Source organism: Rhipicephalus sanguineus, chromosome 8, assembly GCF_013339695.2.
Source record: "Rhipicephalus sanguineus isolate Rsan-2018 chromosome 8, BIME_Rsan_1.4, whole genome shotgun sequence".
Taxonomy (NCBI): Eukaryota; Metazoa; Arthropoda; class Arachnida; order Ixodida; family Ixodidae; genus Rhipicephalus; species Rhipicephalus sanguineus.
In genome coordinates this window covers 13833037-13860798 of record NC_051183.1, presented here as the reverse complement: position 1 = coordinate 13860798, position 27762 = coordinate 13833037, and the positions used below count along the sequence as shown (strand labels likewise).

Sequence of the window (27762 nt, the reverse complement as noted above, 5' to 3'; positions counted from 1 at the left end):
TTCAGTTGCACTAAACACTCAGAACATCGTGGGATACCAACTCACCCAAACTGCTACTTTTAGGAGCAATGCAACGCAGAAAGAGAGAGAGGGAGATACAAATGAAAGGTTAACGAAATTTAAACACGTGGTTTGCTACCCTACACTAGGGGGAAGGGAAAGGGGGGAAGAAACATGGAAACAGGAGCAAAGGCAAAAAGCAGCGTGGGAAAAACGAAAAGAATGTGAGGAACAGGAGGGTTATAGTCTCTCCAATAGGCCACTGCATAATTTAAACTTACTTCTTTTTAGGTTTGTGCAAATATTCGAGCTTGGATACAAAGAACTCAGTGAACAAATGTAAAACGAAGCAAAAACTGTCAGCAATATGCCTTCTACATTTTTTGGTATGAAAGCAGGGAAAAAGTGATGATATTCTCCTTTTGTACTTCATTTTCTTTACAGTACACTTCAAAGCCACGCAGTGAGATCAGAGATTCTTAAGAACATGTATACCTCAAGGCATCACATGCTAAAGTCTTGCCGTAAAAGCGAACACGACGAATGACTCACAGCAGGGTGGAACACATTGATGGCCTCCTCTGCGGCTTTTCCCGTCTGCTTGTAGCCAAAGACAAGGTCAATCCAGTGGCCCAAGTGCTCCGTCACATAGTCTGACTCCAGGGCCTGCCGATGGATCAGGATGAAGAGGCGAGGGTCTCCCCTACACCAAGGTGGCAGCTGCACATCAGAGACGGGCTCCCCCGTTTGCCGCTTACCAAAGTTGAAACCTGCATCACAAGGTGAAAATAGAGTGTGGTGTCCAAGACATTACTCGTGAACATTTCTAAAGCAGGAAGTATCGCTCAAATTACAAAGCAAGGCTTGTAGCCATTCAGTAATTCTGAAGGGGAGCCGCAATATTGTATATCTCTGACCAAATTCAACCTTCGACAACAATTTGTTAGTGTTATACCTAGCAAAACAGATGCACACACGACGCCGGTAAACCGAACATGCTACACATTGCAACACAGCGTATTGTCTTCAGGACTTCCAATCTACAGAAAACTCACATAAATTACCAAAATTATGTTTTTGTAGTAACAATGTAGTCTACAATACATTTGTGTTAGATTAAGTTGCAGCACCGCCATCATCTAGGTTAGCCGTGCGATACCTCAGCCGCTAAGCTAATACGGCTGGCGTTCGCCACGCGTAAGATGACCTTCCCAGTAATGTGTCCTCTCACCTTTAATGTCATCCACCTGCATTTTAACTCTTACCAGTGCTGCAGTCTTTCAATCCCTAAGCACTATACTTATCAGTTATCGTTTCACTGCTCGTTGAAGTCTTTAGCTTCCTTTCAGCTTTCTGTGCCATACTCTGAGGTTTAACGAATATTGGCAAAACGGTGGTTATCTAAACAGAAACACGGAATCTCGAAAAACATACAGTGCACGTATGCAACACTCAAACTTATCTAACGCTTGCAAAGAAAGACCAGAGTTGTCTCTACCCTCACCTTGCATGTTCACAAGGAACTCTGGCAGGAAGAAAAATTCGGGAATGAGTTCCTTGACGTCGGTTGTGGACTCGCTGCTCGCCAGCCGCCACGTTGTGTGAACATCGTGGAACGTACGATCAGGAAGGTCAAACTGCTGGTCTGCACGAAATGAGAGAATAGTTTGCACGTTTGAACACTGTAGTGGTACAAACATGCGTAACTAGAGTACATGTATCTAGTAGTCCAGTATGCATGTGTAACTAGCACATGTACCTATCTTTTAATTCCATATTTTTACAGAAGTTTGTTGCTGTGCAAATATAAGCTTCAGCTTACACGTCAGAACACATATATTTTACGCATACATTGCTTTCATTCTCTGTGCTTGTACATATGCAGTGTGCTGCATTTCTGAGCGTTGTTATACAGGTTGTCGATTACGGGCAGAACCATAAGGCCAACAGATAAAGAAGCAATCGAAAGCATAGGAAGCCTTATTTGTAGTTATTTGCAACGTAGTGACTACGAGATAAGAAAAAAATGAATTAAAGTGGACCAAATTCCCCTGTAGTACCAACTGTTGACGCAAGATTACAGCAATGTTGTGAACATTGCTTCAACGTTGCAGACGTTGCCTCAAGGTTAGGGCAACAATGCGTGCTACTAGAGAAGAAACAACCCACTGCCAGCAGGAACCAAACCCGCAACCTTCACCTATGGTGCGATCTTGTACGCGTTCCTGTTCGTTTGAGTCGCACGGGATTGGTCAATGTGAGCCGTGACGAGTGCCGCGACGAAACGAAATGGATGGACGGATACGCAAGAAACCGTCTCGAGTGCCTACGTTTCAATCCAATCCAAGCCGTCTGGCAGCCATATTAATCCATCCGTTTCGTTTCGATTAAAATGGCTGCCAGACACCTTGGATTGGATTGAAACGTAGGCACTGGAGAGAGACGGTTTCTTGCGTATCTGTCCATCCATTTCGTTTCGCCGTGGCGCTCGTCACGGCTCACATTGACCAGTCGCGTGCGACTCAAACAGACGGACTGCCTCCGTCCGTTTTATGAACGCGTACTGTACAAGATCGCGCCACTAATGCGAAATTCAGGAGACTTTTGCCTCCTGAATCCTGTCTTATCAGGGCATGCACTGAAGTCCACGGCTTCAGTGCATGCCCTGATAAGACAAAAAAATTACACCATTTCCCGCTAAAGGGGACCATGAGGCGATGCGAAGCCGGAGCGCTTGCACGATCGCATTCCGTTGGCGTTCGTTGGGCATGCTACCAACCTCGCGTCGTGGAACGCAAAGAGGAATGCTGCGCGCGTCGTCTTCCCTCTAGCCTGGCCGTTAATTCTCACAGGGCAAGCGGGGAACGCGGTCAACAGGCGTGCAAGAGTGGGGCAGCGTAGGAGAGGAGAGAGAGGGGGAGGGGATGCGCATGCGCTGGTGCTCATCGTGGCGTTGCACAGAAGAGAATTTCGGCATGTCTAGCCTGCGTTTCAGAGGAAGAGTGGTAAGGGGGAGGGGAGAGGGGAAGTGGGAAGGGGAGAGCGAAGAGGGAGAGGGGAGAGGATAAAGTGGAGAGGAGAAGTGGAGAGGGGGAGGGGGAGGGTATGCGCAGTAAGGGTGGTCACGCCGCACACCACCACCACCGGATTGAACTCCGCCATAAGATACTTCGCATCTAATAAGCACCACTCATTTCTGGTGATGCAAATGGAACAAGTACCTTGGTAGGTGAGGAACATCTGGGTGAAAGGTGGCAACCTGACCAGGAAATGAAGCACAGTGCCGCTGTTGCTGTAGTGCGAGCCGTAGTGGTACGGACCGAGCCACGGATAAAACCGCTCCGACGGAACAGCTGACCGTTCTGCCTGGAAGTTGCGCCTGTAGTGCTCTTCGCGTGCTGGGTCTTGCACTGCCATGGGACGCTCCAAGCAGCTGAACAAGTAATAAGACACAAGGAAAAACAAACACTGGTGTCAGAATTAATAATTAGCAATTACCTGAAAACCACAGTACAGTAAAAGCTTGTTAATTCAAACTCAAAGGGGACTATAAAATTGTTCGAATTAAGCGGATTTCAAATTAGCGGGCGAGCGCTAGAATCAACAGACATCGCGTCACACCGTGCGGAGAGAACCCAGAGAAGGCATCCCTGGACTCGTTCCCACAATTTAGGCGATACTGCACATTTGTGGCAGATAATTTCGTAAATTAGGTTCACGCTCAAACATCCGAAAGAACTTATTGATCAGTCAGTGATACGTCAGAAACAAGCAGCGACTTGCATTCACGTGAGCAGTGAGCCTTAATGCCAAAATATACAAAGCTATTTGTGCTCCAAAACACATTCATTTACATGTCATAGTTAACGCGATCAAAATTTAAGGTCTTTCTTTACTAGTTTATTTATAGAACAATATTGAAATTGTCCAAGGGGACACGGCTAAAGCAAACATTGCCTGACTTGGCCGTGCCACTCATACAGTAGTGGCAGCAAGACATACGACATTTACAACCATGAAATCATACATGGAAATCAATCACTACATTTGTTTTACACAGATGAAAGTAATGAGTAATTTGGGTGATCATTCTGGGCCGATTTCTGCAACGAGGGACGAAAGCCAGAGGGCTCCCAGTTCGAATTAATCGTTGTAGATACCGACGCGTTCGAATTATCGGGAGTTGCGTCAGTTCGAATTAACAGTAAGTTCGAATTAACCAAGTCTGAATTAACGAGCTTTTACTGTATCGTTAATATTTCTTAACTTTATCGCGTTAGGCTAGTTGATTTATATAAGAAGGAAGTATTTAAATGTACTAACACATTACAGAAGCAAGCCAGTATAAATTTGAATGTACCGTACTCTAATTGTTAGAAGTAGCAAACTCTCGCACGTTTCAACATGTAGAATGTTATATGATCATAGCCGTCTGTTGGACACCGTGACACTCCTGTTGACTTGTTTCGATTTCCTTGCTCGAGTGACGTAGCTTGTCCATCTTAATCTGCACTGAACTAGACCTAGGACATAAAAAAAAGGATAAAAAAGCAACTTGCCCCCAACGGGAGCTGAACCCACAACCTCCACATTACGTAGAGTGAAAAGAATGCAACTTATAGATCGTAGAGCATGTAGCGCGAAAATTACGGGGACACAAGGAAGCAACATAAACACGAGACACAAAGTCTCTAGTTTGAGCACGTGTACTTGAATCGCTCGCGTTCAATTTTTAGCTTATCTTGGCAGCGTTATATATTTTTTGCCTGTATCATTTTTGGTGTAAGAGCAGATCAAGATGTTGGCATACTATTCATTGTGGATTACGATGTACGTTCTTGGGTGACGATGTGCTGTTTTGATCTCTGCTGGTTTGTATATAGGCGTGGATTCTGAGAATACATTTCAGTTTGAAGTTAGCGCTCGTCTCGTGTTTATGTTGCTTCCTTGTGTCCCCGTAATTTTCGCGCTACATGCTCTACGATGAATTCTTACAAACTCGCCCAGATTTCCGTTCTCGTAAGCAACTTATAGATCCCAACTTAACCATTTCACGAAGTAAAACCCTAAAGTCACTATCACAAAATGATGACAGGAGTGGCGTCTGTAGAACCTACCGAAAGTTGGCTGAATCGCACAAGTCCAACACATCGTCAGCATAGTTTGCAAGCACAAACGGGAACACCGGGTACTGCATGAGGTCATTGAAAGAGCGACCGGCCAACTTGTTCAGCTGCGTCAGGTAGTCAAAGTTGCCCAGGCACCGCTCCTGCCAGCGATGACTCAGCGATTCCAGCGATTCCGATGGCTCCAGGTTCAGGTGAGGGCACTGCCACAGTTGACGACAGAATTCATTCCGATCCTGTTGGTAAAGAAAAAAAAAGAGTGATAGTTGGCAGTCGAAGTCAATTCTGTGTGAAGTTTCAGCAATTCAGTGATGTCCCAGCATTCTCAATAATTTGCCAATAAAGTGGCAGCATTAGAAGTAAACAATTCTTCAGACACTAACACTTTATCAGAACCTCTTCAGTACTGTACCACAAAACGAGGACCGTCCGTCATATCAAATACTAATTAATTTGTAGACTGCACTTTACAGAACACTTAGGAAATAGCTGTGTGACTAACACAAAAGCTTTTTGAAGAAGAAGCTAGAGCTTCAACTGCATGGTTGCAGAAAACTGTACAATTCGTGCTGATGTCCAACCTTGTCCTACCCACTTCTAGAATGCCTGTGTCATGGAGTTTTACTCGATTCATGAGGTTCCGCGCTGATCTATGCTTTCAGTCAACACGAAAAAAAGGCATCCTTCTCTACCATCATCGCCATCATGATATCATCCCATACAAGAACAGCTAAAGTGAAAAGACTTCTCTCAGTGACATAAATTTATGCCCGTCTCACATCAAGTAACTTATTCCTATGTCTGCAAATTGTGTCATTTTATTGCACCAGCCAATCCTCTGCCATTCTAGACCGTGTTTCCATTCCATTTCAACTGTCCGGTCACTCTAATTCAATACCAGTTATCTGCTCGCTGTGCTATGTTCTTCATTGCTTCATTTCAAGCTTGACTAGAGCATAGCCTATCTACGTTTAACCTACAATCTATGCTACTGCCTTCTAATCTCTCAGTAACGTGCTTATAATCTATATATAATAGGCAAAAAACTTCACAAATGATATATAGAATGTCTGAACTACCCAAGATGCAGATCAAACATGACCTGCTCCGCAAAAATTACCTGTGTCGTGTGGAAGGCTAGCAACGCAGTGACTCCATTGCGCAGAAAAAGCTCAAGCGCGTTGTCACGGAGCCGAAACCTTCGCAGGAGCACTTCCTGGACGTCCTTGTAAGGCCACACCTCGTGCCTGGCTTCAACTTCACCCAAGGAGCCCTGAACGAAAGAAGGGGAATTTTTTTGACGAGCTCGTTTATATGTTAGACACAACCACATGAATCGAAAAGACAATTAGGCAAGGGAAAGCATAGAGGACGTTAATTGTTGCCTTTAACTGTAGTGAACTAATTGTCATGTCAGTTGATATGAATTGAAGTGGACGAAAAATCACCCAATTCGTAGTGGGATCTGAACCCACAACCTTCAAATTATGTGTCCGATGCTCTACCAATGGAGCTACGACGGAAGGCGCTTCCCCATCCCACTTTGTTGCGTATTTCTGTGCATGTCCCCGGAAATATCCCCGGGAGTGTTAGCCAGCGTCGCTCGTGGCCCAGGCGGCGAGTGTGGAACACTCTTGTTGCCAGAGGGCGTAATGTGGCACGTGATCTTCGCACAAGGCAGCAGCTGACCAATAAACCCTTGTATGCTAACCTAAGGCATCAAGTCTGCAGCAAAGGTAAAAAAGAAACGGCAAACAGCAAGAAAACACCTAACCGTTTGTATCACTATTAATGAAAAAGCACGTTCTCCTTGGTTTAACAAGTCTTTAAAGCGCTTAAATAATAAGAAAAAGCGATTATTTCGAGTAGCTAAATGAACTGGTTCTCCTTCGGCCTGGCAAAAAACATAATGAAGCCGCTAAAGAGTACAACTCATTAAAAGCCCGTGCAGAGCGTGACTTCTATTCCGCTACCATACCAAATATGTTGCAGTCTAACCCGCGACGTTTTTGGAAAGCGATTAAGCCTGATAATAAAAGTTCCATTTCATTATGTGATAACACGGGTGCAATCATTGCCGATTCCGATGTTCCCGATGCCTTGAATCTAGCGTTTTGTTCAGTGTTCGCAAAAGAATGTACAGATGCCATAACCACATTTTCCATATACTATCAATTTTCCTCCAATGGAGGGTATTGAATTCAGGGCAGAAGGCATTGTTAAGATCATAGACTCCCTGAAGTGCTCATCGTCCTGTGGTATAGACGGAATCAACGCGAAAGTGCCAAAAAATACAAAGTATGTGTGCAGTTCGATTCTCTGTATCATTTTCCAGCACTCACTTGACACAGGTACAGTGCCAAACGACTGGAAAATAGGGAAGGTCATTGCAGTCTTCAAAAAGGTGACCGGTCTTCCCCAGGTAACTACCGTCCCATTTCACTCACCAGCATATGCTCCAAGATCATGGAACACGTCATCTACTCTCATGTTGCTCATTTCCTAAACTCGGTGAACTTCTTTCATCCCAATCAACATGGTTTCAGGAGAGGTCACTCATGCGAATCCCAACTTGCTCTATTCACTCATGACATTCAATTAAACATAGACTGTAATATTCCAACCGACGCTCTATTCTTAGATTTCGAAAAAGCCTTCAATAAGGTTCCTCATTCTCGTCTTTTGTTAAAATTATCACACCTAGACATTCATCCGCTTGTTCGCAACTGGATCGAGTGTTTCTTATCCAACCGGAAGCAGTTCGTGTATGCTAACACGTTCACATCATCCACTTCGCCCATTCTATCTGGCGTACCCCAAGGCACTGTTCTTGGACCGCTCCTCTTCCTAATCTACATTAATGACCTGCCATCTGCTGTAACCTCTGTAATACGCCTTTTTGCAGATGATTGCATCGTGTACCGCCCTATCAATAACCTCTCCGACGTCTGTTCTCTTCAGGAAGACCCCTTTCGTATTCAAGACTGGTGTGCTACATGGCTCATGTCACTAAACACCAGTAAGACCGTAAACATTTCATTACATCGTCGACCTAACTACGCACCCTCCGTGTACAAGATTAATAACTGCATTATATCTAATGTGCATTCCTTCAAGTACCTAGGTCTTCACCTGTCTCATGATTTGTCTTGGGCGGATCATGTAACCCACATTATCAACTCAGCTATAAAAATGCTTGGTTATCTTCACCGTAATTTTTTCATGGCACAGTCACACGTAAAATTACTTGCCTACAAAACTCTCGTGCAACCTAAACTTGAATACGCCTGTGCTATCTTTGACCCCCATCAATGTAACCTCACTAAAGCCCTCGAATCTGTTCAAAACCATTCTGCTAGATTTATTCTTTCTGAGTACTAATATCACACAAGCGTTTCGTCTCTTACGTCTAAACTGGAGCTAGTACCTCTTGCCTCTCGTCGTCGCATCTCACGCCTATGCCTCCTATCACAGATTCTTTCACACCACACCTCGTGACAGCCAGTTGATTCAACAGACTCATCGTACATCTTGAACAGCCCACATGAATGCAGTAATTCCACCCCGAACCCGCACCACTACATTCCATCAGTCATCCTTCGTCCAAACTGCCCGAGACTGGAATGGCCTTCTGGGAGATGTCGCACTCATCCGTGATGCAGCGCGCTTCCGATCTGCTACCGAACTCTTAGTCTAATATACGGAACTGCTGTTTTTGGACTGACCTTTGTAAATAGATTTTTTTTTCTTCCTTTCAAATTGTCATCATTGTCGTCTTTTGTATATTGCATTTTTCGTTTGTCGTTTGTTGTTAATTATTGTATTTTTTCCTTTTTTTTCTATCTTTTGTTCTTACTTTTGATGCCCACCCCTCATGTAATGTCCCTTGGGACCCTTGAGGTATCAATAAATAAATAAATAAATAAATAAATATATGTCGAATCAGTTCTGCAGATCCCTACAAAGTGGGGAAAGAAAAAAAAGCTATCCAGAAAAAAAAGCTACAACCATTTGTAGCACAAAGCTGCAAGAAAATCTGCACGAATTTCTCAGACAGAAACCTTCCCCAGTTAACAAAAAATTCATCCTGGTTCGAGATCAGGATGAATGTTTTGTGGATCAGTATGAAGTACTCATTGGCTTTTTATCAGTTCTGTTTTATTTAACTAATCAGGCTCACCAGCATGTTATAACAGGCTGCTTGAAGAAATGTCTGTAACTTATCAGGCTTCCAGTGTCGCTGTGTCTGTATATTCAATGATGCAGCCTGGTGTACTTGCTGATTTCAACCTAATCATCTCAATAACAATCATTAACCTAATCAGCCTAATTTCAACATTATCATCCCAACAACCTAACCGATTTCAGCCTAATCATCTCTAAAACAGCTAAACAGTTTATGAGCTGGCAAAAGCAAAGGACAGGTATTACAGTTATGTTCCAGAGGCCATACTGTACACATTACCAAATACAATAAAAGCTTGTTAATTCAACACTCGTTAATTTGAAAAATCAGATCATTCAGACGTGTTCTCTGGTCCCGGCCAGTGTATGCATTGCTTAATGGCATCAAACTTGTTAATTCGGTCATATTTAACCCGGCAACCCGATAATTAACCCAGTGATTCGGACGATCCTCGGAACGCGCCGAGCGCGCCTCAAATGTGCAGCGCAAATGAACAAAATGGAGTTTGCGGACAGCCAAAACGGCCGCAGGCTTTCAGAAATGCGCAGTCACCATCTACGATCGCGTTGTTAGTACATAATAAGGTATGGGTTCAGAGCACATTTCAGATTAAGACATGGGGGTCTTGCTGTGTTCACACTGTGAACAAAGTCGCAACCGACGAAAATTGAGGCTTTCACACTGCTCTTATGCAAAACAGTGGCTGGATTTACATATTCTTCACGAAAATGAAAGTGCAATGATGTAATAGACACTTATTTATTGTTTTCTTGATACTTTCCATAATTCAGCATTCAGTTAAAATTGTACAGTTTTTCCGGTCCCATGAACTCCGAATTAACGAGCTTTTACTGTAGTACTAGTACAAGAGGTCACTGTACTGCAAGGCACCCATTGTACGTGAGCAATAATCAAGTGAACCAGTTTCTTGAAACTCACCTTGTACTTTCCGAGTTGGTCAGGCACAAACTGGAGACTGGTTTCGCCTGTGTCAAAGCAGATGTGAAGGAAACTTGCATTTATACAGAAATTTCATCAGAGTAGTGACAACATAAGGAATGTAATCTCCCGCAGCTCACCGAGCAGTACTTCTCCGGGCATGTCTGACGAGGGGCAGATCTTGATGCACTTGCAAGTGTGACTGCGAGAAATTTGTTTGGGTTAGGGATAGCAGCCAGGAGGTAACTAAACACATGAGTATTAGACCTTGCATTGGACTCACGTGATCCTTTCGTTTATGTACAGATGGTGCAAGAAGGTGGCCGACTCCATGTGTGAGGTGCCCGTGTCATAGAGGAAGTGCAGAGGCGGCAACGCCACCTTTTGGCCTGAACGATTGCCAAATGCACGTTGTGAAACAAGGAACGTACGTCATGCTAATGTATTGGCTTGTTTTATTAAGAAATTTTTTACTCCTATTCTCGCGCTTTCAATGTGTAAAAGATGCAAGAAACATTTTAAAAAGGCTACAGCTGAACGAATTTAAAAATTAACAAACTTGGCAGGTTTTACAGCCAGAGTCACAGTCTAATTATGAGGCATGCAGTAGTGGAGAACTATGGATTAATACTGACCCTTTATGGTTTATTAACGTGCACTGAAATGTAAGCACACAAGCATTTTTTAATTTCAGTGCCTTTAAAAAGCAACAGCTAATCAAGCCCACCAAAATGGTTCCCACAAAAAAAAGAAATAATAAGTAAAAGGACGGGAGATGTGGTCAACGTAAAAGCAGGAAGGAATTTGATCTACGACTATCAAATTATTATGAGGCAACCTTTAAAGTAAGTTTAACTTTAAGCAGCAGGCAACTAAGCTAAACTATAATTTCAAAAGAATGCTGCACTATTCAAACAATGTAGTATAATTCGAAGTAAAGCTTAACAAGGCTTAAAGGTGGTGTTAAGACGGACCTTTCTGGTGTTCAGGAAGCATGAACTTGGGGTCAACCGGCAGAAACGCCCGCCGCAGGCGTCGACGAATCCGCGACGGTCCTTCTGTGGGGTCCAGCTCCCAGGCAGTGGGAAAGCTTTCAGGAAGGTGCCACGGTGCCCTGTACATAAGTGCATCAGAGATCAGTCATACGCTGTCATATATTGACTAAAAAGCTCCCTGTTACCCGCTCCCTCCTATGCATGTCAGGTCGTAACCATGAGCAGCACAAGTGGTGTGATCACACGCAACAAGAATGTACAAACAATATAATGATTGTCCTTCTTTGCTGCCATGTGCCCAGTATTGTTTTCACTGCTCTACTGTGCCAATGGACCAGTTCCCAGTTGCCTAGTTCTATTGCATACATATTTCTACTGCGTGGTTCTGCTGTACAATTGTATTGCAAAGTTATGTTTAACAGTAATATGGCATAGCTCAGATGCACAGTTCTATTGTATACAAAATTCTACTGCATGGTTCACCGTACAGTTCTACTGCAAAGTTCTGCTGAACCGTCATACGGGATACTTCTGTTCCATACAAAGCTCTACTGCATGGTTCCACAATACAGGTCTACCACAAAGTTCTGAACAGTCATAAGACATAGTTCTGCTGCACATTTCTATTGTATACAAAGTTCTACTGTATAGAAAGTTCTACTGTATGGTTCTACTGTAGAGTTCTACTGCAAAGTTGTGGTGAACAGTCATACAGCATTGTTCTGCTATATGGATCTACAGTGCAATGATAGGTTAAAGTTCCACAGTACAGATCTACTGTATAGTTATACTGTACAGATTTAGTCATCCTGTACAATGAATTAGAATAGACAGAAATACGAGCCAGTTTGCATAAACACACACACAAACCTTTCATGCGTGAGCTGTGCCGCCAGGCGTGACCAAGTCTGTTTGAGCACCATGTCTCGGCCCGACCTTGCCTTGGCTTCGTGTAGTACCTCCTTGCGAAGTGCATGCAGCAGCTCTGCAACTGAGCGGGTCACCTTGGCCCCTTCGGCGACCACCTGCGACGCCTTGGCCTCGAGCTTCCTCAGTCGACCATTCTTGCTGCAGGGCAAAAAGTGACAGGCATTCAACTCGTATTCCAATGGCACATTTGGCTAGTCACTATCGTGCTCCAACTGGTATTGCAGCACTAGGGATAAATATTAGGCCTGTGAGTGCTTCGAATATTTGAATGAATATTACAGCTTTATATTCTCTTCGATACAAATATAAATTTTTTTTTATTTCAAGGTATTTGAAGCATTCTTCCCCTTCTCTAGAATGATTTGCTGTAATGAAGAAGAGTGACTTGTTTCTAAGAAAAAAATGAATCCAACAGACAATCAGGCCAGGGAAAGTGTAGGGGTCATTTATTGTTGTCTTTAACTGTAGTGTAGTAATAATTACTTAAATTGAAATGAATTAAAGTGGACGAAAAATCACCCTTTTCGTTGATGGGATCAGGGTGACAGGGCGATCTTTCATCCACTTTAATTATTTCAGTTTATGACATCATTACTACTAAGGTTGAGCGTTGGGCTAGTTGGTGCAGCATAATCCAAAGGTTTCACAGCGCATACAACGAGGACGAGCAAAGAAGAGACACACACAGCGCTGAGTGTGTCTCTTCTTTGCTCGTCCTCGTTGTATGCGCTGTGAAACCTTTGGATCATTACTACACTACAGTTAAAGACAACAATTAACATCCCCTATGCTTTCCTTAGCCTAATTGTCTCCTGGATTCCCTTGGTTATGCCTAACAAAGAAACGAGCCCCTCAAAATAAATTCCCTTTCTTTTGTGCCTAAGCAGCATCACTATCAGCATAAGCTCGTGGTTGCTGCACTTGGCCAAATGTCTACAATTGTTGCCTGTTTGTTGCCACGCAATCTTAATAAATCTCAAGCTGCTTAGGCACAGGCGCCTTTTTTTCGCCACATTGCGAGAATCTCTCCTGAAAGCAAGAAAACAAGCTCCAAGCTGCCTTATATGGGAACAGTATTCATTTCAAGCACTAACATCAAGTCCTAAAACATCTGAACGCTTGAAGGTAAAACTGGCAAGCGCAAATAAACAAGACAGGGACACGAGAATAATGAGAATTATGAACATGGACAGTGCCTGTCCATGTTCATAATTCTCATTATTCTTGTGTCCCTGTCTTGTTTATTTGCGCTTGCCAGTTTTACCTTCAAGTATGAACCAACTCATCCAGTTACAAGTTTTATCTGAACGCTCTTGTTAAAGGGACACTACAAAAAAAAAAGTTTTCTCATATTAGTAAATTACAATTTCACAATACCGAAAGCACCAATCTTAGCGCAAAAAGACATTTGGTAACCGAAAAGGCGCTAAAAAAAAAATACAGGTGGCAACAGTGCCTTGATGTTCCCATATCAGCTCGCCATAACGTCATAGATTTTTACAGCTACTGCTAGGGTGTACGTAATCGTTTGTCACTAACAGTGATTCACGCTATGTTTTAACGGACACGAAGCCTTAACATAGCAAGTTTCAGAAAACTTCCACTGAAAACCAATGTGGTCAAATATGCAAAAAGAATGATATTTGCGACGTCACACTGACGTTCACGTGCTGAAGCTTCGGTGCAAAATTCAAACGTGAAACTTTGACCTTCAATTTCTCTTCTAACACTTTACCCATGATGGCGAAATTAATGACAACAGAGTTCTCAAAGAATAACTTATCCATATAAACTGATATAATGTTTCACTTTAGTGAAAGAGGATTAAGCACATCTTCACAGCAGTGATAAGGTCAGTTACTTACAATACCCTTCAAATCAAGTCTACATCAATGTCATTCAAATTGAGATCTGTTTCCTTTACCGTTCAGGGCCTAGAGCGGTCTGTGAAAGCCAGGTCTCCCGCTGTGCAGTCCACTGGTTCAACCAGCGTTCTTTGATCTGTTCCTCATCGGTCTGAACTTCCTGCTTGGGATTTCTCGGCAGGACGCTGGGCAGTTCCTGAGCCAGTACGGCCACCAGCGAAACGACCGCGCTGCTCATGTTGGCATCGGAACGTGCTGCCGACGCACTCAGCATCTCTTGCACAAAGGTCCTCACTTGCAGGCGAATCTGAAGAGGGGATTTAATTCTTTTTTTTTTATTGTTGTTCGATTTTGATTCAACTTGCTGACCTTATGTATCGTTGTACGCCAATTTCAAATATGCAATTCTTTTTCTAGTACAATGAGTAGTATTAAAATATGAAACATTTCATGGGCCTTTTGGGGAGCAAGATTTTTCCTAAACTGAGAGAGTTACAAAGTACATCAGCATATCACCATAATCTGGAATCAGAACTGTGTGCAGTACAATGAAAATGGATGTTCTAAACCCATTTGAACAAAACTTATGGTATGATGGACATTCATTAGTGAAATCCCAGCATAACATTGACTCACTTCCGAATGTTCAATATAAACCCAAACCTCATTATAACAAAGTCACATCTGCCGCGAAAATAACTTCGTTATATCCGAAAATTCGTTATAAACGATTATTTGTAACACTGTGTCTATGACAACACTATCTTTCATTTACTTTGTTATAACCAATAATTCGTTATATCCATATTCGTTATATCGAGGTTTGAGTAACTTTTGTACAAATGGGTTTACAACATCCATTTTCATTGTACTGCACACAGTTCCGATTCCAGATTATGATGATATGCTGATTTTCTTTGTAACTATCTCAGTTTAGAAAAAATCTAGCTCCCCAAAAGGCACATGAAATATCCCGTACTTTAAAAAGTGGACAATGTGCTACAAAATTAAGTGCTACAAAATTGTGCTACATTGTGCTACAAAATTAATTAAAATTCACTAAAACCCGTGAATAAGCCACCATGAGCTGAAGCCATGAATTAGGTACACCACCAATCAAACATTAGCTGACCTGTCCACTTCTTTCACATCTTTGTCTGCAGTTACCGATCATGAACGCACTCCAACTCGCCAAATCTTCTATGCTTGTGAAGCCTTACATACTGAACTTGCAAAAGTGCTGCCTAAATAGCTTCGAATATACGTCTAGGTGTGCATGACTTGTAGGAATGCAGTGATCTGTTGCGATGATGAGCTGTCAATTTTAGTTCTCTACCATTCTACCGTAGCCCACTTGCAGATGTTCATAGGTTGGCAAAAAAATTGGAGCGCACTCAGACTCACTCAAGAAATATATTTTGCTCTGAGGGCTCACTCGGACTCAGAATCACCAAAATTTTCCTCAACTGGACTCACTCTCACTCAGACTCACTGAACTTTTTCTTAACTGGACTCACTCGGACTCAAACTCACCAACGTATGATTCAGCCGGACTCACTCAGACTCAGGCTCACGGCTTGACCTAAGGGTGAGAGTGAGCTTAAGTGAGTTGACTCATGAGTCCATTAGTGTAAAATTGCCTTTTTCAATCCTGGCGCCAATGCTCTTTTAACACCAATATCTCACATAATCGATGCTCTACGATACGCCTTTCAATCTTGTACCTTCAAATACGTATTATAAGTGATTTTATTCCAGTAAGGACATTTTTATGAAATAAGTGACCCACACGAGATATTTTATGGAGAACTTCCCGTGAGATAGTTTGCAGGGGGAGGTCATGGCACCCCCCCCCTCTCGACTCACGTCTCTGATCAATAACTATTGAGGTGGCGCATGAACGCTCGTGCGTTGACATATGTGTAAATAGACTTGAATATATAAACGTAAACAGATATAAGACCGATAGTAATGTTGAAGATGAGCAGATAGGACCATAGGTCGGCAATGGAAGGTGGAGCTCACCAGACTTACTCAAGAAATATATTTTGTGCTTAGGGCTCACTGGGACTCAGACACACTAAAATTTTGCTCAACCGGACTCACTCGGACTCAGACTCACTAAAATTTTCCTCAGCTGGACTCACTCGGACTCAAACTCGCCAAAATATTACTCACCTGGATGCATTTAGACACACTCACGGCCTCACCCGAGTATAAGTGAGTCGACTTATGAGTGAGTTTCCCTTTTAGTAGTGCTGTCTGAGAATGTGGTGGCTTTCAAAGTTTACCAATCAAGCCAATTATAGCCAGACTAAACCAAGCCCGGCGTGAACTTGCGTACATCGCTCGACGATCCCAGCGTGGTCTTGAGGGCTTGCCTGTGGTGCTCGCAGGACATGAGGACCTCTGCAACGTGGACGCGCAATGCAGGGTGCTGGCTGGGGGCCAGAAGGTTGACGCAAAGCCTCGACAGCTGTCGCAAGAGATGCAGTGGGGACCATCATTTAGTATCAATAACCAATGCGAGGCGCTACCAAACAAGAGATGCATGTGACAATAACGACTGTCGCAATCACTTCACAAAAGTATGGCTTCCTAGGTCATTAAAATCAATGACTGTATAGGTCACTTGCACGCTCACTCTGATTACATTACTATGGAAAATATGCTGGCTGTACAAGCTAGCATTAATGATAGCAAAAGTGCAGAATGCATATAATCACATATAACTTAAATTTCAGTATTTCCGCCAAATCACATCTATAATAATGCTTCAAATCAGCCCTGTAACCAGTTCAGTTTTCAAGGGAACAGCATTCAAAGTTAAAAATTAACACTCTCTGAAAAGCTCCTGAAATGTATGGTGATAGTGAAACCGTGTGCATGTCGATAAGCCTCTACAATAGTTTACAGATAATTGAAATTCATCCCTGACATACCTCTATGAGGGTAAGTAAATTCAGCGGGAAATATGAAACTGGAAGAAGTGACATAAGAATGAGCGAAGTCCATCGACTACTATAGTTCAAGAATAGTTGTTGATCTCAGTAACAGAATAACTGTAATGATACCATTAAGGATACCAAAATCAAGGCAGGAAGCAAACCCACCTGAGGCTGAAACACATGCTTCAGAGAAGACAGCAACCTTTCACGAGAGGAGAGCTTGCGTTTTGATTTCTGAAAAAGCAAATCAATGGTGGCCTACTTGCAGAGCAACCACATTTACAAACATGACAAAAAATCAGGAACACGAGCAAAATGAACAAAAAAAGAAAACAGGCAGTGAAACACTTTGATTTCATGCACTGATATTCGGCATACATCAAAATTTGAAATGCTGTGACAATTGTTCAGCATTACCTGCATATCTCAGACTTGTACTTGCCGTGATACAAGGCACCAAAAATGCTGACACGAACCCTGGCCAAGCCAGAGTAACTGAAGCTTAACATTTTCACACTTCAACACTCCACGAATCTAAGTTTATAAAGTATACAATTTCTTGACTTGTTTAAAATAACATTATCAACACCTATATGATGGGTGCTTTCCACTACCTGACAAGCTTCATATCAATTTCTACTGGCAATGCATTTTGCGTTTCACTTCACAATTTCAATCTTAGCTAGGTTCATTTACTGCCACTGTTTCATTCTACAGAATGACAGAATGATATTGAAAATGGAATCAGCATCAAGGTACGCTTAGATGGTTTACTTATACACTCAAACCTCTATATAACAAACCCGGCTATAACGAACTATCGGTTATAACGAAGTAAATGAAGAATGGTCTTGTCATAGATACAGTGTTACAAATATACGTTTATAACGAATTTTTTTATATAACGAACTTATTTTCGTGTCAGATGTGACTGTTATAACGAGGTTTGAGTGTACATTATTTTTTATCAGTGAAGTTAACTACAATATTGTGCTCACGACAAAGTGGCAGAGCATGCAATATAGGTAATCTATACACCATGTATAGGTGACATATTTTATGATTAAGTAGACTCCCGTTAAACAGAACCTGAAGGGACCAGGAAAATGTGCTCTATTTAACAGGAGTTCCGTTTACTGAGACATGAACAAGCGTGCAGAATCCAAGTACAAAACCAATCATATCAGAAGCAGTTGTTTCGTTTAAGCAGCTGTTCCGTTTAAGAGATTTTAGTTTAGTGATAGTCTACAGAATATAGTCCTCCAAATCAAAGGTTTGCACTACCTGGTCCTACATCTATGGGCAAGAATTATCTGATGCCCTCAAATGTCTACAATAGGGATGGGGAGAAGGGGCCGTTAAAGGCCCAACCCCCATTTCCACCCCGCAAAAAAAGCTGAATGACTAAGTTGTATCTCAAAATGTTATCAAAGCAATGAATATGTAAGAGCATTAAAAATGTTACAGGAGCACTGGGACAAAATGTTCAGACAGAATTCCCTCTACTCACTTTGCTGAGGTGGCTTAGCGCTGTACCAGCAACTGCCTTCTTCAACAGCGCTGACACCAGTGAAAGCTCTGTCGGTGGTCTCTCGCAAGACAACTCTGCAAAAACATCAAACGTGCACCATTTGCTGAGTGTAATGTGCTCACAAAACTCAGCGAGCACTACAAAATTATTTGAAAAGCATAATTCAATCAGTTAAGACAGGACTGTCTTTGGTGCATGCTCTAACACACATCAGTGAAGGCTGTCGGTGTACGTAATACTTGGGCCACAAAAAACACTAATGCGCACTTCGAGGTTTTTTTTTAAGACAATCGCAACTGAATTCAACGCAAAAAAAAAGGAAATATTACTTTTATGCATGTCGACTTTCTGCCATTATTACAAAGCTTGCACAAAGCAAGTGCACCTGCCTGACGGTAGGTATACCAGATGTGACCTGCAACATGCTGAATGTGTTAAATGCTAAAGCATTTAATGCTAAGCATTTAAAAGCTAGAATGTCTGAACACAAGAGTGTGCAAATAATAATTTAACACCCTGGAGACTATGGTCTCACCTTTCTGTCCTCATATGCCACACCAGAAGCTTAGCTTCGTTTGCCACTCCTGAATGAACCCTTGCCAGCCCCCCTACCGTCCAGCAATTTGGCAAATCTTTGCACATGAAGAGTAGCTACTTCTATTAACTCCAACAACAAAAAAGTCACAGTTCCACCGCAAGGGCAAAGCAATGAATGCGATAGCAACAAATTGTAGTGTTACATGAAGTGAGGCTGGCAGCTAACTGTCTTGTATCCGATCTCGCGTAACTACAAAACGCTGGTGTAAGAGAATACGGCCGCTCCAGGTAGATGCTCTCCGGATAGTGACGTCACGTTGAGAGCGCAGCACAGAGAAGGGTACACGAGCCGCCCACTGTAATGGCTTTCGAGATAGCGCACGCGCCAGCAACCGCAACCGTGCCCTTAGATCCAAAGTTTAAGGTAGTGGCTGCTCGCGCGTACAACCCGTTCCCGCTCCCCACCTCGCGTCTTTTTTCATGGTCATTAAAGATGGTGGGGCATTTCCTGTCTGCTTCAACGGCAGGCCTCCCGAGCAGGGTGATGTTATCGCATGCACCCTACGAGTGACAGAAAAGGGCCGGCTCTTTTGATCTCTGCTTTGGTCACGTTCGTCACCCCCGCTCACAAGCTTTTACCCGGGGTAGAACAACAATGTGCGGGGGCATCTTATCAATTTGGACTTCATACGGAAGGACATGACGGCAACGGCGACGGCAAAAACTCGTCGAGACTGTCCATATAATTGCTATCGCAATAAAAAAATCAGTCAGTTCCACGCCATGAAAATCACCGGATGGCGAAGCAAATCTATGCAATTGGCTAGCGCAATCATCTGCATCATCATCATCATGGTTTCAAGCATCATCATCATCATCATATCATTTTACTTTTTTTAATTAACTCTCCCTCTCGTCACGTGACCTGCATGATGCCTACTACTACTACTACTACTACTACTACTACTACTACTACTACTACTACTACTACTACTACTACTACTACTGCTACTACTACTACAACTACTACTACTACTACTACTACTACAATGACTACACAGGGTAGACTAAGACAACTTCACTGTCAAAAAAAGAAAGCTGCGCACCTTGATATATGATGAAGTCACAGGCTAGGGCGAACCACGCCCCCAGCTCTCGCGACAGAGTAGACATGGAAGGTGCTATGTGTTCGTGTGACGACCCGTTCGTCTCAGAGTAGTTTGAGTTCCGACCACCGTGGTGAACATCCGGTGACAGTGGTGCCACATCTGGTGCCATTGGCGTCGGTAGGGAAGCAAATGCCTCCAGAAGTGACGGTGACGATTGGCTTCTTTTTTCTGTAAAAAATGCGTTTTTTTTTCTCTCCCTGCTCGGTGATCAAAGCACAGTTCAAATCAAACTTCTTGAGACTGCGCCATTTTATTTGAACTGTGAAGTCCGAGTGGCCTAACACTTATCGATAAGAAGCACAAGACAAATAAATGATTTAGCTTGCCAACGCAATTACATATATACACTAAGCTCATGTTTGTGCATTTTCATGCAAAACATCTTAACACAGCATACCAGAGCTTGAAAAACTGCTGATATTTCTTCTATAGTTGTCATTCATTTTATACAAAGCACAGTGAAAATTATTAAAGTGTGAGATTTAAAGTGCTAAAAGTGTGCAGTGGCTTATGAGGGACAGCAGAGTAGAAGGCCTCATATAAATTTCGACCCCCTCGGGTTTAACATTATCCCAAAGCATGAAGAATGAACGACCTTGTTTTCTATCCCCGTTGATATGCAGCCACCATGGCTGGGAGCTGAAACCACAACCTACTGTGGAGCAGTGGAATGTTACAGACGCTGAGATACTATGGCCGGTACAGGGCACTACTGGTGGGCATAACCAAACTCACCATCAGTGCAGAAACTCTCAATGTGTTCCAGGGCTGACAGGTACAGCTTCGCTTGGCATTCCCTGAACAATGGAACAACCTTGCAGGTTTCACCTGCGCAGTAGAGACCTGTAGTTAATAACCCCTGAAGACAGCATGCAGTACAAGATTTGAAATTGAACAAGAAATGTCGCTGCAGCCTTCTGTCAACTTCTGTCTTGACTGGACAGTAGAAAATTAACATTAGTCAGCATTCATCACATCAAGTTTTTGAGCAAAATTGACACCATAAAAGTTTAGAAGTTTAAGCTGCATGTCATTCTTCAATTGTATAAACTAACTGCATACAATTAATGAAGCACAGAGCAGCTATTTTACAGCTTAATATGGCATAAAGAGACGTATGTCTCCTTGATAATGTGATCAGAGGATTAGAATGATGGAATAATAGGTCTCGCCCTTCATTCTAATCTGCACCAGCTAATTAGAAATGTCACAAGTCTCGTTAGTGAAACCTTTGCAAGCCAACTGTGCTGGAGTCTGGATGTGCATATCTGTAGAACTAAGAGTTTCGTAGTGGGACACACCACTCGTGGAACAAACAACTAGCATGAGGTAGTGCAGGGTAGCATTAAGAAGCATTAATTGGCATTAAGTACTATATTACTTAGCATTAAGTAGCATTAAGTAGCACTAAGCAATGCATAAACAGCAGCACAAAAGTGCTGTGTTGTCATTTATCCTTCTCATATCTGTGTTCGCCTTGATGTAGTAAATACGAAGATAATGTACCGACAAGCACAAATTTTTATCCTATTAAATCTTTAGCTTATCTCCAACATGAAGCCATAAAGTGTTCCTAGAGAACAAAAGATATAGATTATGTGCTAAAAAAACATGTAAAGTTGTTTATTCAGGTGACGTAGAACATAAAGTAACCTCTATTTTATAAATACGCTCAAACCTCGATATAACGAACACGGATATAGCGAATTATCGGTTATAACGAAGTAAACAAAGAATAGTCTTGTCATAGATAGTGTTATAAATAAACAATTATAATGAACTTTCGGATATAACGAAGTTATTTTCTTGGCAGATGTGACTTTGTTATAATGAGGTTTGAGTGTAGTTAGTATATCTCAAGCAAGGACTCGGAACTCTGACACAGGTTGCATTAGCGGCCAATGCTAAGCATGCTGCCGCAGGCTAGCCTTTTCACTGCTGCAAGAAGACCACTACAAATACTGCTTAACAGCTTTGTTATAAAAGTAAATAACAAAGGGTCAGCTTCTCACCACAGCGTGTGTTGTGTGCCTCAGAGAGCCGTGCAAAGAGACTGCACAGCGAGTGGAAGCACTCCATTGAGATCTTCCCGCTTTGTTCCATCGAAAGCCTGTAGATACAAAGCAGTTACAAGGCTATGACTGCACACAGCTGCAAAGAAATGCGTCCACTACCTCGCACAAGGAATGCACAAACAATGTTTATTTTTATTAAAGTGCTCAACAAGAGTTTTATATCCCTGAACAAGAAATCAGGGTTGGCACCCATTAAAGTGTAGCATCAATTCATAGAAAACAGGTGCAGATTTAATTAATGCTGCATCCATGTTATTTCTGGAATACGAAGAAAAGAAAGAAAGCTGCCAATTTTAATGTTTAACTGTCTAGCATTGCACGACAAAAGTTACATCTGTAAGCATGGAGATTCAGAAAAGTTTGCAGGAGCACATACCTTTCCTACATCACTAAGCTGGAGTTAATAAAATAATTACATTCACAAATAAAATACATTCACAATACCATAGAAGTCACTCCACCAATAAAGTTACCACACCACTACAGTCATTATATTGCTAAGTTACTATTTCACCAGTTACGATATCATTCAAGGACAGTCACTAAAGTAGGTGGTATGTGCCTATTTCACAGATATCACCATTTTATGGTGTCATGGTGCCTGACAGCTTGATGCAATAAAAAAATATGGTTGTCCCAAGTAATCTATAAAATTTGCACACTGCTATATGCTATGCTTACTCCATCAATAAATGTCAAATAATGATCTCTCTTTGATTCTGTTGATTGTTCGTCAATGTCTGATGCTTACCTCGATGTTGCAAGGGAGGCACTTCTGATCACAGCCAGCACTAGGTCAACAAATCCTTCTCCACGTCCTGTACTTGGGCTGCCAAATGTTTGAAAGACATAGGAAACATGTGAACAGAAATCCTCACATGTACATTGACTAGAGAAAACACGTCAAGTAGAATGAACATTAATTAAAATCATTATTAGAAAATGTCATCCATTTCTGAACACTAAAGATACAGCTAGCTTCATCGGTCAAGCCATTGCCTCATTAATGAAAACGATGCCACATTCTATGTTTGCAAAAGCTTACAAGAACTCCCACCTTCGAAAATCAAGATAAGTCGCAAGTAAAATAGCATGGCTTCCTTTGTCAGTTACAACTAACGAGTGACTGAACAATCAAAATCTCTCTCGATTAACACGATCTTCAAATTCAGTAGAAGATTCACTGTTTATTACCTTCGGCTGAGGATGAGCTCTCTCGGAGCGGCCACAATCATGGATGCCAGTGATTCGCCCAGTCCGTTGGAATAAAGCAGCCGTGCTGCGCCTTCAATGTTGTCGCACAGCTGAAACACAGGCATGAAGTTATAAAAAGCTCCCTCTTACAACACAACCCCCCCCCCCTATCTAAACACGAAGATAAGTAAAAAAACACAAGTACGCACAATTACTGTATTTGTCAGGTTCTATTTCCATCTGTTGTCTTTATCGTCTGTTACTAATGTCATTTACTGATGCATTCCTCCTCAAGCCCTAATAGTACAGATATGCAACTGTAATCAACAGACAACTAAGGTACAATATTACACGCCTCAGTGTCTGCAACGCTTCTTCATTGAAACAAAATTTACAAGTTGGAAGCTGAACGTTTCAACAAAATTACCTGCCTGGTTGAGTTAAAAAAAGGGGTTTATTGGGTCCAGCTTTTCAAGGCCAATTCATTTCCTATGTCAGAGGTTAAACAAATAATAATAGCCCAAGCAGTGCAGATTTATTAAAGATCTCAATAGCAGTCAAACATCTAACAAATGCGTAAGCAAATTACTGGATTATTGAAGTAAATCTTAAATGACTCTCACTAATATTAAAAGGTAATAAACATGGGCTTATTACATAATTTTCCTAAACCGAAGCAATGATAACGCAGACACTGAGACAGAAACGGACATGACAGCGCTTTGTGTTCATCTCCGTTTCTGTTATCTATGTTACATTTCTGGTATTGGTTTATGCAACACAGTATACCAAAAAGCCCAAGCAATCCCTCACCTGTTGCAGCAGCGAAAGCGTCCCAAGGCAAAGGACGGCATCGTGCACCGTTCGGGGCAGGAGCGACAGCAGAAGAGTGACAGATGCCCGGTTTGAGGCTTGGTCCGGTATGCTGCCATGTGGGATCCTTCTGCAGAGGCGACATCCAAGGCAAAAGCCAAATCTTAACAAGGTGTGTCCATGACACTGCTTCGATGCAATGCACAGAAGCACTATAGATATGCTGCATAATGCTCCCTCCCATCTTTCTCATCTTTATTTATTTATTTCAGACATACTGCCAATCCCAGCGGGGATTTTTGCAGAAAGGGCATACATACAGTAAAGATATTCAAAACAGCACTTTTAACAAGTCATAATATGCTTAAATACAAAGAAATTGCATGAGAACAAACATATATTTCATGTTAACAAATGCAAAATACAGGAGCTACAAAGAACGCCTTGATATTCCTCTTTTCCATTCCCCAAGCATAGGGCAACCAGCCAAACACATTCCTGCTTAAGCTCCTTGACTTCGTCTTTTCCTTGAACTGAGGTATTGTATAACTCAAATGTAGGCTGACACTTTTCCTTATTAAAAGTAAAATGTGGTAAAATCTGAGGTTGGCTTAGATTCAAGGCACTGCCAACTCCAGAAAGATCAATGCCACAATGTAGGAAAAGACATCACTTATTTTAAGAGAAGTGAGAATGTCACTAAAGAAGCTTGTACAGTCAACTGCCGATTTTTCGGACGCCCAATTTTCCGGACATGCTCGAAAATTCGGACGCTTTCGCGGCACCGTCACCAGCCCCATAGACTTCAATGTATTAGAACGTCCGAAATTTCGGACGCTGAAGCTATTCCGCGTCCGATTTTTCGGACTTTCTGCCCAAATTGCAGGTCCGAAAGACATTATTTGAAGCCCCCACCTCTGCCGCGTCTATTATCTCGTAGGTTCGAACCAGCGCTTTCGCGAGTCGATCTGTTTGAGACAGTAGCAGAGTCCGAAAGTCAGCTTTGCCGCAATGCCGAAGCGTTATGGGGTGAAGCAGACCAGACATTCAAAGGGGCTGCCATCGCGGCGCCGTGCGGCGATGTTACGGATAAGCAGCGGAAATGCACGGAGGCGTGATGGCGGCAGCTGGCAAACGCGCTAGTACGGCTTAATCGCTTACAACCCTTACGATAAGCATCTTCAGTTAACTGCTCGGTAGTGCACGTGGCCTAGCGCAGTTGCATACGTACTGCACGCATTTAATAGGCGAGAACCCAAATGCGCCGCGCCGCCAGTCCTGCGGCGTCTTTGTGCGAGACCGCTAAGTGCGCCGCACAGACGCGTTGCCTTCGCGGACGAAACCAGCTCGCCATTGCCGCGCCTGTGTGCGGTCAGAAACTAAGTGCGCATCACGAACCCTTTCATGATAAATGCGTGCGTACGATACAGAAACAGTAAAGTGACGGCGTCAGCTTAGTTGGCGATGTGCTGCACACAACTAGAAACGATCGGCTTGACACGGCAGCAAATGCTGCGTATCGGCGGCGATTCGGCGATGTGTGTGCGCATCGTTTACATGCGCACACGCATCGGAGAAAGCCGGACGAGTCGTCCGCTCTTCCGCCACAGTCTTTGTGTTCCGCGTCATCGTTCACAAACGCTTCATGCGAGATAGCCGTAATCTATTCCGCGCTTTGCTGTTATCAGCGGCGCTCATCACGAGATGCAAAAGTGGCGGTTGGCACGTGCGTAGTTAAGCGGGGTTCGCGGCAGGTACCGAATGTATTTGCGAGAGCCTGGGCGCGCACCAAAATGCCCGATAATTGTACTGGGAGGCATTAAAGCTGTTTCGGACGTGGCTGGGGTGATTTGACCGCTTCAGCTCAATAAAAAAGCATGAATTCGATTTTTCGGACTGCCCGATTTTTCGGACGATTTCGCGTTCCCTAAAGAGTCCGAAAAATCGGCAGTTGACTGTATACGTTGCAGGCGTCGCTAAGAACAAGGACACGCGGCTGTCTACTTTGACATGCCATCAACGTGTCTAGCTTATTTATTAGAGTAGTGAACTTGATCATGGCAGCATGGGATGAAATTTTAGCTAGGCTGATAATGAGAGTATTATAAAAGCGTAACTTCATTACAATTCGGCACATTCATTGTACAGTCGCCTTTTTTTTTTTTTTTCACTTGGCTTAGGTTTGAGAAAGGTTTTCTTTTCTGACTTTCCAACTTTGGCTAGGCCTAGGATCGACACCAGCTTCTGTTAGAATAAAGTAAGGCAGCTAACTCAAATCACGGGATTCTCATTTAACGAAGTCAGTGCTGACATTTACATCACACCTTCCTCTCTCCCACGACACCACTTCCCACTTCTATCACGTGAATTCTGGGTCATACCCAACTTTCATTACACCACTTCCAGCATGTCATGTGACTCCTGGGTACACACTTCCAGAGTTAAGCTCAGTTCCAGTTGCCACTATAGGTCGCACCTCTCATTGACAACTTGCAGTTATATCTTACTCACTTCCATTCTGCAACACCTGACTTATCTAAAAAGGTATGTAGAGAAGACAAGTTGCATACAGCCTAAGACTATTGTCATCATCAGACCTTATTATATGAAGTGTGATGACCACCGCTATAGCTCTATTGGTAGAGGATTGGATGCATTATCCGAAGGTTGCAGGTTTGGTCCCTGCTGGCAGAAAGCTGTCTTTTCGTTCCCTTTAATTTCTTCACATTTATATCATAATTACTACAAATAATGTCCCCTATACTTTTCTTGGCTTCACTGTCTGTTGGTTTTCAGTGTCTAACAAAGAAGAACAAGCCCTTAAATTCCCTTTCTTTTGCTTATTATATAAAGTGGCTGTAATACGTCCAGGAAGGTGTTGTCTTCAATACGACAAGCTCAAAGCAACTTTGGTCGGAGTCTCACCTGGCCAGATACAGGGGACGGCCCAGCAAGATCCGGCAGCACGACTGAACTAAGGCAGCAGTGGCGGGGTACTGGGCCAGCTGGAGACCTAGCAGCTGGAAGCCTCGTGCCTTGAGGAAGTGAGCCTCCACCTCACTAGAGACCTTGTTCAGGTATGCTTCCAGCACCTACGACAAGGAAAACAGCTAGCGTCTCGGCTTGTTCTGGCATACACTTGAGCTTCTAGCATATGATAGAGTCGGTAAACCGGCAACAAGACTCTTCAGTTTCTTTTCCTCGTGCAACCAAAATCTTTTACTTAACCTAATTTGGCATTCTGAATAACAACAAAAACTTCGATATGAAGTGTAAATATCTATGAAGACAGGACAAGACTTACATATGTTCTTGGTTACCCAGGTAGCACAAAACATTACAATAATGTTACATTTCATGGCACTAGCTCCTAGCCACATTATGTTTTTCAAGGAGCACACCGTAATTCGCCCCCAGCCAATAGGAAGTTGGGCATTGGCTCAAATGTTACAAA

General features: G+C 42.8%; 1 protein-coding gene across 3 annotated transcripts in view; it reads right to left on the bottom strand.

The window, feature by feature from the left end:
- Positions 1-27762, bottom strand: part of LOC119401416 (lysosomal-trafficking regulator) — an 83965-nt gene that overhangs the window by 12528 nt on the left and 43675 nt on the right. For all 3 annotated transcript variants that reach the window (XM_049418764.1, XM_049418766.1, XM_049418765.1), the window contains 21 exons: positions 27234-27400; positions 24309-24438; positions 23496-23605; positions 23053-23130; positions 22239-22336; positions 20962-21054; positions 20164-20394; positions 18500-18594; positions 17155-17223; positions 16386-16517; positions 14101-14348; positions 12117-12314; positions 11226-11365; positions 10535-10640; positions 10392-10453; positions 10252-10298; positions 6247-6399; positions 5118-5362; positions 3222-3433; positions 1505-1645; positions 553-770 (listed from right to left, as the gene is read on the bottom strand). In XM_049418764.1, the coding sequence (XP_049274721.1) occupies positions 553-770; positions 1505-1645; positions 3222-3433; positions 5118-5362; positions 6247-6399; positions 10252-10298; positions 10392-10453; positions 10535-10640; positions 11226-11365; positions 12117-12314; positions 14101-14348; positions 16386-16517; positions 17155-17223; positions 18500-18594; positions 20164-20394; positions 20962-21054; positions 22239-22336; positions 23053-23130; positions 23496-23605; positions 24309-24438; positions 27234-27400 (2973 nt within the window). The remainder of the gene's footprint in view (positions 1-552; positions 771-1504; positions 1646-3221; positions 3434-5117; positions 5363-6246; positions 6400-10251; positions 10299-10391; positions 10454-10534; positions 10641-11225; positions 11366-12116; positions 12315-14100; positions 14349-16385; positions 16518-17154; positions 17224-18499; positions 18595-20163; positions 20395-20961; positions 21055-22238; positions 22337-23052; positions 23131-23495; positions 23606-24308; positions 24439-27233; positions 27401-27762) is intronic.